This window comes from Psammomys obesus, unplaced genomic scaffold, assembly GCF_907164565.1.
Source record: "Psammomys obesus unplaced genomic scaffold, mPsaObe1.curated_primary_1811, whole genome shotgun sequence".
NCBI classification, from domain to species: domain Eukaryota; kingdom Metazoa; phylum Chordata; class Mammalia; order Rodentia; family Muridae; genus Psammomys; species Psammomys obesus.
In genome coordinates, this window is record NW_026596069.1 from 19,854,697 (window position 1) to 19,866,668 (window position 11,972).

At 40.2% G+C, this 11,972-nt stretch overlaps 1 protein-coding gene across 1 annotated transcript in view; it reads left to right on the plus strand.

The window, feature by feature from the left end:
* Positions 1 to 11,972, plus strand: part of Chst9 (carbohydrate sulfotransferase 9) — a 274,476-nt gene that overhangs the window by 131,047 nt on the left and 131,457 nt on the right. Inside the window, exon 3 of the mRNA XM_055625588.1 lies at positions 2,861 to 2,899. Coding sequence (XP_055481563.1) covers positions 2,861 to 2,899 — 39 coding nt within the window. The remainder of the gene's footprint in view (positions 1 to 2,860; positions 2,900 to 11,972) is intronic.

Sequence of the window (11,972 nt, forward strand, 5' to 3'; positions counted from 1 at the left end):
CACACACACACACACACACACACACACACACACACACACACACACACAAAGCTTCAATAACCTTCCCAGACAGCACCATCTGCTGCAGACGTGTTGAAATACAGAAACTCATAGAGGGCATTCCTCATTCAAAGTCTAACTCCATGTGCCCAGGACGTGCATGGACTTGTATCTAAGATACCAGCCAGATCCAAAGACATCTAAGTTCCTGACTAGGGCTACTGACTAAGCTGTTTGTGTCTCTGGTCGCCGTTGGCGCTTTTGACACTCACTGGATAGTGACAGGAGGCCTCAGCTCGATGCCACATGGCTCTTTCCACGGCCAGTGTCATTGCCCTCACTCTTATTATCTGCCTTCCCCCAGATAAGGAGTTTCAAGAGACAGAAAGATGAGAACTCCGTGTTTTATACCCAACCGTGGAAGTCACACTCCACCATTTCTGCAAAATCTTGTTTACACAATCCTGTTTAATTCAATGGTGAGAGAGACTTAAAAAAGAACATGAGTGTTGAGAGGATGGGAGATATGGGCCACTGAGAATACTATGATTGCCTTAAACACATCCACTTTCATCTTGGGATTTGCTAAAATTTATTTTAGTAGAAGTTAAAGGCTCTCCAAAACATTGCTAATCTATGAACACTCTGCTAAGCCAAGCTTTACACACAATTTTTTAAGTTAACAAAAACATTTGAGACACCTAACAACCCTGAGGGTAAAACCAAATGGCAAGGGGCGGCTCGTCCTTCAGCAAACTTGCAAGAGGAAGCATGCGCCTCACTCGGTAACAAATGAGGCCCTTGAATGGACTGTTCATCCTATTTATCAGTTTGAATCATTGAAATAAATTGCAACCAGCTAGTCTTCTGGAAATTGCCCAAATGAAAATGATTAATCAAGGTGCCAATTAAAGGAATTCTCCAAATCAGGCAGCTATAGGTGGGAAGGCTTGCATTTTAGCATTTTTTTAAAGACAGTAAGGCCTTGAAGACTTACTTGCATAAAGTTTACACATAGCTTTGATGTGTTCTATAACTTCCTTATAATGTTCCAGCCACGAAATGTTGCTAGGTAACAAGAAGGTGACAGTAGGAGGGATGACTCTCATTTACCCATGCTGAGACAGTGCTTTCACCTCCACTTTGGTGGCCTTTCACATCATTATCCTGGGGCAGAGCTCCTTGCCTGAGTCTTGAAGCTTGGACAAGCATCCCATAGATTAGCATTAGCCTTGGCTTGTGTCAGCTAGAGCCTTTGCCCCCTCAAACCCATTTATACGCTGCAGGGTTTCTCGAGTGACAAATGGCATCCTCAGCCTCATCTTCCTAGTTGCTCCCTTACTCTTCTGGTCCCTCTCTATTGAAAATATTGCCTCCCACAGAGATGGTACTGTGTGACTTTGAGTGAACTTGACAGCTTTGGATGCTGTTGGAACCTATCCCAAATTTCCCAGAACTTTATTGTTTGTTCCCAACTCAGTTTGTCCTTCATATCCCAAGGATCTCTGCCTCTTCTGCTTTCTCGTGGTCCCATGCACACCAGATATATAGTGTTATGAATTCTCAGTTATTGACTTCAGCCTATTTCTCTGTATCATCTGCCTTTACATTGTATTCAACCCTTCACTTCCACATAGGCATATCCTGCATCCGTAATCTCAATTTGATCTCTGCAATTTCTCCTATGCCTGTGAAACTTTAAACTCAATAAATCCACACAAAACCCGTCATTTCTGTACCCTATCACTCCCCTACACATTCATCACCACTTGCCCCAAGTCATCTGAGAAATCTTTACCTTGCCACCTGCCTTGCAACTTAACTTTTGTAAATCCTTGGGCTCTGTTTTGATGCCCTATCACTCTCGGGCAACCAGTACTTTCTGTTCTTCCTAACCATAACCTAGTTTACTCTCTCACTACCAACCACATACATCTTAAGGTACTCTTCTTCCTGTATACTAGCATTGGAGATTATGTCCCTAAAGCAAGCTCTAAACATTTCCCCTGGATGAAGTGTATGTGCACACTTATCCCATTCTGTTTCCGTTTGGTCTATCCTTGTATCAGCAGTCCTAAATCCTGGGTGCATCCAGGTTCAAGCACCGCTGTCCCCATACCTTCACAGGCACTCTCTCCTTTCTTGGTACGATTGTTTGAGTCTCTTGTATGTTCAACATCCTGCACCTCTCGGTGTATGCTTCACCTCATGTTAAATAGCTTGTCCTTTCTCTCTTTCAAGTATTTTGTTAGAGTTTATGGTTGTTCTTCCTTTCATCAGCTTCCTCACACCCGAGAGTGCTCTATATAGAAATTATTACCTTTTAAGCTTATTGTTTGAAAAGAAATATTTTGTCAATATTCTTGCTCAGTGCTAGACCCTGTGTGCTTCAATATCTACCTAAGCAGGCATGATTTAACCACTGCTGCAATGGTGGAAGTACTTCTATAGGGTAGCTGACCATATTCTGATTAGATTTCAGGCCTGGTGGACAGGAGGGAATCCATGTTTGGCCCTCTAAACGTACTACTCAAAATCCCATGGTTAAGATGTCATAGGCCCTAGATGGAACCTACTATTGGTGTTGCTGAATGGTCATGTTATCAAAAACTGCCTTCTTGCTAAGAGAATTTTTAAAACCCAACAGAGTAGTTCTTATATGCATATAGTTTTCTTTTTTTTAATAAGGTGATTTGAAAGCACTTTTCTCTCTGTCAACTATCAGCAGTCGTTACTAAATCATGCAGGGCATGGCTGAGAAATAGTGGTTCTGCTCTGACATTACCATACACTCCATTTCATCTTAGTTATATTATTATATTCTCATGACCCTACACTCTAACTTCTTTTCTCATTGTAGGGAGAATAGAGAGAAAAAGAGAACAAAAAGAAGTATCAGGTAAGAGTTCATTTAATTAGCTCCAGATATATTTTCTGTTTTCATTTCCAACTTTAAAAATGTGGCTATAACTTAGCATTCAAATTTTCTCATAAAATTTTAACATTTATGATCCTTGACTTGATCAATATTAAATTAATTTAAAATAAGTTAATACACTTAGATTTTATTTTAGCTTTTCCATCAATCAATTATATTCCTGACATTATATCTTTCCATTCAAATGAAAATTACATGGAATGTTTAATTTTTCATAATTACCTATCAAAAAGCAAGTCTTACAATCAGCAACTTAAAAATAAGGATATTTTCATAATTGTCAACCAGTTTATTTTCCCAAATATCTATGAATTTCAATTGTCTTTCTTAAGACCCATTTTTATAAGTAATGTTTCTCAAGATTGTATTAAAACTCTGTATTAAGACTTTCAGTATCTGGGGGAGAGATTGTCAATGTGTTTTCAATGATTACAAAATATAAACTCTTTATGTTTCTAGAGGTGGCTGTTGCTTAGGTCAATACAATTTCATACATTATGGAGTTGATATTGACTAACTAATACAAAATAAGCTCTAGTGTTTCCATATTTTCTCTACTTGTCTTTTGATTTAAAATCATAAGGAACATAAATTTCATTCACTGAAAAAGCACTCATGTTAAGACATTGGAGCCCATGAGGTCCAGAACTGCCAGCAATTATGGGTTATGTTGATTTCACATATATATACACCTGTGTCCACGTTTCACCATTTCAACAGCCATATATGTTACCCCTATAGGCAGTTGAGAGTTGCCAACATAAAGATGCAGTATTTCTAATACTCTTCTTCCCACTGTGTGCATGGAAGGGGTGGGGGCGGCTCGCAGGTAATGTTTTCCCAAAAAACTAGTATAGTCAATAGAAAAATATTCACCTTGAAAGTGAATAGTTATTCAATTCCTTGTCACTTCTCCTACCTATTTAACATCCATCTAGTACATTTGGACAAGGGAATTAGTCTTTCGTCTTCCCTTTTAAAAATGTGTTTGTATTTTCCTTGTTCTGCCTCTTGAAACCAATAATGAATAAAAAATCATGTTTAAGTATATAACATACAAATGTATACAAACATGTACAGGCATACACACACACACACACACACACACACACACACACACCTAAAATTCAAGGGCATGCCTGGTCTTTTGGGTCTGCGATCACTCTTGTTCTTGCCCTTGAGAGAAGGTTGTATGTACCTGCTTTTAATGTTCTCTGGAAGTGGTGCTATAGGTACTGGCTTCTTCTTGAAAGAAAATGCACAGAGGAAGAAAGTTAATTAGCCAAGGTATTGCTCAAGATACCCTGCTAAGTTCCTTCTCTTCCTTTTGCAGACTTAAAAGTTCCATGTAATCAAGGTGGCACACGGAGTCTAGATAGAACTCAGGTTTCAGGCCTGTCCTTTCTGGTGCCATCATCCTGACCTTTCCTCACAACATATTAATCTTCTTTTTTTAATTAACTTTTTACTTTATACCCTGACCACAGTTTCCCCTCTCTCCTCTCCTCCCAGTCTTTCCCCCATACCTGCTTCAGAATCCATTCCCCCTCCCTTTCTCTTCAGAAAAGAGGAGGTCTCCCATAGATATCAACCAACCTTGGTATATCAAGTTGCAGAACATCTAGGCACCTCTTCTCCTACTGAGAGTAGATAAGGCAGCCCAGTTAGGGAAAAGGGTCCCAAAGGCAGGCAACAGAGTCAGAGACAGCCCCTACTTCCCCTGTTAGGAGTATCACATGAAGACCAGGCTACGCAACTACTACATACTTGCAGAGGGCATGGATCAGTCCCAGGCATGCTCTCTGGTTGGTGGTTCAGTCTCTGTAAGCCCTATGGGCACAGGCTGGTTGATTCTGTGAGTTTTCTTGTGGTGTTCTTTACCCTTCTGCCTCCTACAATCCTTTCTTTTCTTCATCAGCAGGATTCCCCAAGCTCCACCTAATATTTGGCTGTGGACCTCTGCATCTGTTTCACTCAGATGCTGGGTGAAGCCTCTCTGAGTAGGGTTATTCTAGGCTCCTGTCTGCAAGTATAGTATAATATCGTAAACAATGTCAGCAGTAGACTTCTTCTTAATAAATTTTCTTAAGAAGTAGAAATCAATTTTCAGGTGCCCACATCTTTGTCAGGGGACAGCAATTAGTAAGATCCTCACAAAACTTCTCTTACTAATGAATGTAACTGGCCCCATGTTAATAGAATGTCAACCTGTCTTATGTCCAGGATGAAATGAAATCATGAATAACTAATGGGTAGAGGCAAGCTTGCTGGTGGGAATATCTTGTCATTTAAACGTATATCATGTTCCTTGAAAATTCTCTATTTTTAGAGCGAGTTTAAGTTTAGAGGAGACAGTTTTGCCATAGATTTTAGGCACAGAGTTTCATACAAAGAGAGATGCTCAGAAAATACCCAAGTATGGGACTGACTTCTCAAGGGAGAGTCACCACAGAATATGAACTTGTAAAGATAGTGCAGCTTTTCAAGATCAACACATACATTTGTCAGTTCCATCATAAATATCTGTACAGTAAGTGTGTGACACTGGCACGGATATATGCATGTTTAGATACTAAGATACCCTGAATGTCAACGCCTTTGCTGTTTCTGACCTTCCCAGATTGCCATGTACCATCCGCTCTCTTTAGATCTGTGTTCTGCTTTTCAGATCAGGCTGTGGCCTCCTTGCTTACTGTTGAGTCTGTATCTTCACTGAAGAAGAACAGAATTTGGTTCTAATCACATTCACCCTACTCCCACCCTATTTCATTCATGGGAAGGAAAGCCAAGGAATATAGGGGGAAAAGGCCACATGTAGTTATGCAAAAATAGTACCCGTTAAACAGGAATACACCAAGAACCTCATTTTTTTGATTGGATGATTAGATCTTTGTTTAAAGAATTTTGGGTTGGATAAATGGTTCAGTGGTGAAGAAAGCTTCCTGCTCTTGAAAAACATGGCACTTAGTTCCCAGAATCCTCATGAAACCCAGCATCATCTTCTGACCCCACAGGCACCCACGCTCACATGTGCGTGCACTCACACACACACACACACACAAACACCCATACACACACACCCAGAGAGAGAGAGAGAGACAGAGACAGAGACAGAGACAGAGAGATAGACAGCCTGACTGACAGACAGAGAGACATACACGTAAGTAAAAATAGCATAAATTTAAAAATTTTTTTCCTTAAGACTAAAATTTCACAGAAGAAAGTTTTTGATCATTATAAAAAATTCTAGGACCAAAAATGATGACTTACTAATGCTTATGAAACTGTGCAAAGACTGGTCATCCAGGTAAAGACTACAGGTATGTAATCCAAGCAGTTGATTAGTTCATTCTGAAGGTTATCTCCATTTTTGGCTATGGTTCTGCATTATTAATTAATTAAAATGACCTGCTTTGCCCATGTGATCACTGTACAAACCCTTACATGGTTCACATTCCATTATCTAACAGAGTGAATTGTGTTTCAAAGCTTTTGGTTAATTTAGCCTGAACAAAGTTTTCATACCCCTGTGAGTAGGGCTGTGGGGTAGAAGTTCAATTTTGCAGCCTAGGTAGGTGGCTTTGTGGGTAAGAATGTTTCATCTGCAAGCGTGAGTACGCAAGATAGAATCTACAAGCCTGGCCTGGCCACATGTGTCTGTAAACCCAGCATGGCAGGGTTTATGAGCAGATGAATGAGTAGATCACTGGACCTTGCTGTCCAACAATCCTAGATGAAACGGACACCTTCCGGTTCAGTGAGAGACCTTATGTCAAGAGAATAAGACGGAGAACAATTAAGGAGGACACCTGATAGCTTTCTCTGGCCTCTACATATAAGTGCACAGATGCAGGAACCCACAAACTCACATCCATGCATCACACACACACACAAGAGATGATGGCTCAGTGGGTAAAGGCATTTCCACTAAGCTCAGTGCTCTGAGTTCATTCCCTAAGAACTAAAGGTAGAAAGAGAGCATTGACTCATGAAAATTGTCCACTGATCTCCACCCATGCACTGTAGCACGGGTGCTCATACATACATAAACAAATAAACAAGTGCAATTTAAATTTTTAACCGTGAGATCTACTCAGAGCATGCCTGCATTCTGGTTGCAGCTCAGGCTGTGGTTTCATTTGGGATACGGTTTTACCTAAGCCAGGAATAATTCCACAAGAATAATTAAATTGGGATTATTCATTGCAATTTTTGAAAAGCAACTCCAAGCATGTATGTCCCTAAACACTAGCCTTGAAAACAGCAGAACCTAGTCATACAATGTGCAAAGCAAAATTTGGATATGTGGTGTTGTAAGAATACATGGACAATATACAAAGATTCAAATATTTGATGCAGTTACTTAGCTAGTTGTCCCTTTTTCACTAATCCCACTCTTTCATCAGGAATACAGAAAAAAAATGATCATGCTTATCTTACATAGAAATACCTACTGAGTGTGTAATACTTCTGTCAAAAAAAAAAAACCCTGCTTCCTTCAATGTTATTGTGTTCTTTATATTAAAAGGTGACATAACATAAAATACTAAGAAGAATTTAGGTACGCTAAATTTAAGTGCACTAAAAAAGAGTTTCTCATAAATTATCATTTGGAAAAAGTAATGTCAGAAGTTTGCTAAAGATGTAGAGATGCCATTCGGTAAATATTATACATCATTCCTAATCTTCTTGCCTTTCAAATCCAGTTAGCTATTAAGTAGAGAGTAGTTCTGGAGGACCAGAGAATGGAGGCATTTGCAGAGGTGATGAGTGGTGTGATGAAGTTGCAGGCTCTTTACTGATGACATTAGTTCATCTCTAAAGTTAAACATGGTTTATTCATTCATGACATTTTTTAGTTGCTTGTAGAAAGCGGTGGGTTTTTTTTTTCTCTTCCCAGAAGGTGAAATCTACTGTTGCATATCTAGCAAATTCTGGGATATGCGCTTTGCCAGCTCAGTCTGGCACTGCTGATTTTAGGCTGGGCTTTGTGCTCCTTGTAAATGTTCCAACATGACAATAACAATTCCAGTTTGAAACACTGGCACACATTGACTACACAGGCATTCTGGATTTAAAAATTAGGTAGAGGCAGCAAAAGAGCCAGCACCTGGGCAAGCCAGCCAGGCCAGTGACCACCAGTGCCCTTCTCAGCCACGCCCTTTGAGAAATGGGATGTTGGTGGTGGCACATGTTACCACCAAAGGCCGTGCAGATGTCCTTGCTCTGTGCTGCATCCTGAAGCCATATTAATGTCCACAGTCTGGCTTGCCACCAGGGGCTCTATTGATGTGATTGGCCTGTGCGGCCACCTGAGGTAGTGACAGCCTCTGAGGACCTTTTCTGAATCCAGGATCCTACTGCAGCAGGGGGCTGTGTTCATGATCTGTGCTGTCACCAGAAACCATGTGGAGGTCCATGATCCATGCTTCTTCTGACTGTGAAGAGCAAGAAGGCTACTTTTGCTGTGATATCGATGATTGCAGAAGCACAGTTAAGACAGAGAAACATGGCTTCAGTACCAACCCCCATCCCCAACCTACCCACCCTGAAAAAGTAACAGCCTAGACAGAAAGCCAACAAAGAGAACTCTTAAAAAGTGTGAAGGAAACAGGTCTTGGTGGCACACCTTTAATCCCAGGACTCAGTGAGGTAGAGGCAGGGATTGCTGTGAGATCCAGGACAGCCTTCTCTACAGAGTGAGTCCAGGACAGCCAATGCTACATAAAGAAACCCTGTCTAAGAAAAAAAAAAATGTGTGACTAGGATGCTGAAATAAGCTCTTCACAATCAATGGCTCCTGGCAGAAGTATGGAAGGGAAAAGAAGAAAGACTCAGTTCTATTTAAGGGGCAGACCACTGAGAGTTTGATCATGCCCCAGTGAGTATATAGATAACAGAGTGGACTTTTTCTTTCTTATTTTTATTGTCTGCTTCTTTTTTGGAGAGAGGATCATAAGGGTGTGGCAGAGATGGAAAGACTGGGAAGGGATTATGATCAGGTGAGTGATGTGAAACTTCCAAACAATTAATAACAATGTTACATGGAGGAAAATATAATGAAAATCTCAACAAAGAGCAGGTATATAGAGAGGTTCCAAGATGGCAGCGGCCAGTGTGTATTGTATCTAAGTGTATTGTTTTGCAGTCTCTGACCGTCTGAGCCGACGGTCAGAGACTGCAAAACTGGTGAGCAAACAGGTGGCTGGATCCAAAACGATGACTTTGCTGTTTCCCTGACCAGAGGGGAAATCCAGAGAGTTGGAGACAATGGGATCCAGGGCCCAGTGGCCATCTCCCAGGTCCAGGAGTCAGGAGCTGTGAGAACCCTGCCCTTCCCACATACTCAACAGAGTGCAGGTTCCCAGGTCCAGGGACCCTTTGCTCCTGCAGGCAGACTTCGGATCCCTCCCTTTCCCCTGAGGGAAGTGCCTAGATTCCTGGGCCAGCATCCAAACCTCCAAACCATGGTTCTACTGGTCCCCCTGTGGAAACCAAGTAGACAATAAAATCATAGGGATCCCAGATCCAAGATGGTGGAGCCCAGACCAGTCTGAGTCACAGGAGCTCAGTGTCAGGTAGGCTTGTAAGCCACAGCTCGGCTATCTTCTGAGGCACTGGATTCCCTACTATTGCTACCTAAGGCAGACATCCTCCCCTTACCGGTAGCTCAGGCACCTGCACCTCTACCCATCAAGACACCCATGCCCCACACTTTAAAATACCATGCCCACACTCTGCCTTCTGAAACTACATCTGAAGTGCCAGCACCCATTCGTGTTCCCCTGAACCTTTCTCATCATCCTGAAGACTACTCCAGACACCAGAGAAGAGTGAATCTAGTCTTAGGTGCATGTTCAAGAAGTAAACAGCCAAAGCAATGGACAAACCAGGATGACAAACCAGTGGAAGAACACAATCATCAAAAACCAGGACATCATGGCTCCACCAGACCCCCCAAGAAACAATGGGTATTCTAATGCAGATGAAACACAGGAAAATGAGCTTAAATCTATGATTGTGCAGTTATTAGAGGCATAGAAAGAGGAAAGGAACAAATCTCTCAAAGAAATGCAGGAAAATACAACCAAACAAATAAAGAAAGGCCACCATCAAGGACAGACAGGAAACCACAATCAAACAAGTGAAGGAAATGAATAAATGAATAAAATTATTCAAGACCTGAAAACAGAATTAGAAACAATAAATAAAACACAAAACTCTGGAGATGGAAACTTAGAGAACAGATAAGAAATCACAGAGGTAAGCACCACCAACAGAATACAAGAGATGGAGGAGAGAATCTCAGGTGTTGAAGATAAAATTGAAGGAATTGACACATCTCTCAAAGAAAACATTAAGACTGAAAAGTTCTGAACACAGAACCTGCAAGAAATCAAGGACACCATGAAAAGACGAAACCTAAGAATAATAGAAATAGATAAAAAAGGCTCAAAGGCCCAGAAAATACTTTAAACAAAATCACAGAAGAAAATTTCCCCAACTAAAGAAATGCCTTTAAATATACAAGACGCTTACAGAACACCAAATAGATAGATAAAAAAATCCTTCCAACAACATAATAATAAAAACACTAAATGTACAGAGCAAAGCAAAAATATTAAAAGCAGCAAAGGAAAAAAGGCCAAGTAACATATAAAGGTAGACCTATCAGAATCACACCTGACTTCTCAATAGTCTATAAAAGCCAGAAGCACGTGGGCAGATGTCATACAGACACTAAGAGACCACAGATGTCTATCCAGACTACTATACCCAACAAAACTTTCAGTCACCATAGATGGAGAAAACAAGATATTCCATGACAAAACTAAATTTAAACAATATCTACGCACCAACCCAGCCCTACAAGAGATAGTAGAAGAAAACTACAATCCAATGAAGTTAACTACACCCAAGAAAACACAGGATATAGATAACTTCACAACAGCAAAACAAAAAGAAAACAAGCACACAGACACACAATCACCACTAACTCCACAATAAAAGAAACTAACAATCATTAGCCACTAATATCTGTCAACATCACTGAACTCAACTCTCAAAAAAAAAAAAAAAAAAAGACACAGGCTAAAAAAATGTTTGTGGAAACAGGATCCACCATTCTGCAGCATTCAAGAAACAACTCAACAACAAAGATAGACACTACCTCAGAGTAAAGTGGTGGAAAAAGGTTTTGCATGCAAATGGACCCAAGAAACAAGCTGGAGTAGCCATTCTAATATATAATAAAATATATTTTCATCCAAAATTAATCAAAAGAGATAGGGAAGGACATTTCATTCTCATAAAAGGAAAAATCCACCAAGAGGACATCACAGTCCTGAACATCTATGCTCCAAATACAAGGGCACCTGAATTTGTAAAAGAAACATTATTAAAGCTTAAATCACACACTGATCTCAACACATTGATAGTGGGAAACTTTAATGTCCCACTCTCACCAATGGACAGATCATTGAGACTGAAGCTAGAGAAATAATGAAGCTAACAGAGGTCATGAATCAAATGAACCAATAGATGTCTACAGAACTTTTCACTCAAACACACACAAAAAATGTATACACTTTTGTCAGCACTACACAGAACCTTCTCCAAAACTGACCATATAGTCAGTCACAAAGAAAACCACAGTTGAAACATTAAAATTGAATTAACCCATTGTTCTTTCTCAGAACACCATGGATTAAAGCTAGACCTCAACAACAACAGAAACAACAAAAAACCTACACACACACTCATAGAAATTGAACAACTCCCTGCTCAATGATCACTGGGTAAGGGAAAAAATAAAAAAAAAATTAAAGACTTCCTATAATTCAATGAAAATGATGGCACAATTTACCCAAACTTATGAGACACCATGAAAGCAGTGCTAAGATGAAAATCACAGCACTAAGTGCCTTCCAGAAGACATTGGAGAGATCCCATATTAGCAACTTGATAGATCACCTGAAAACATTAAAAAGAAGAAGAAGAAGAAGAAGAAGAAGAAGAAGAAGAAGAAGAAGAA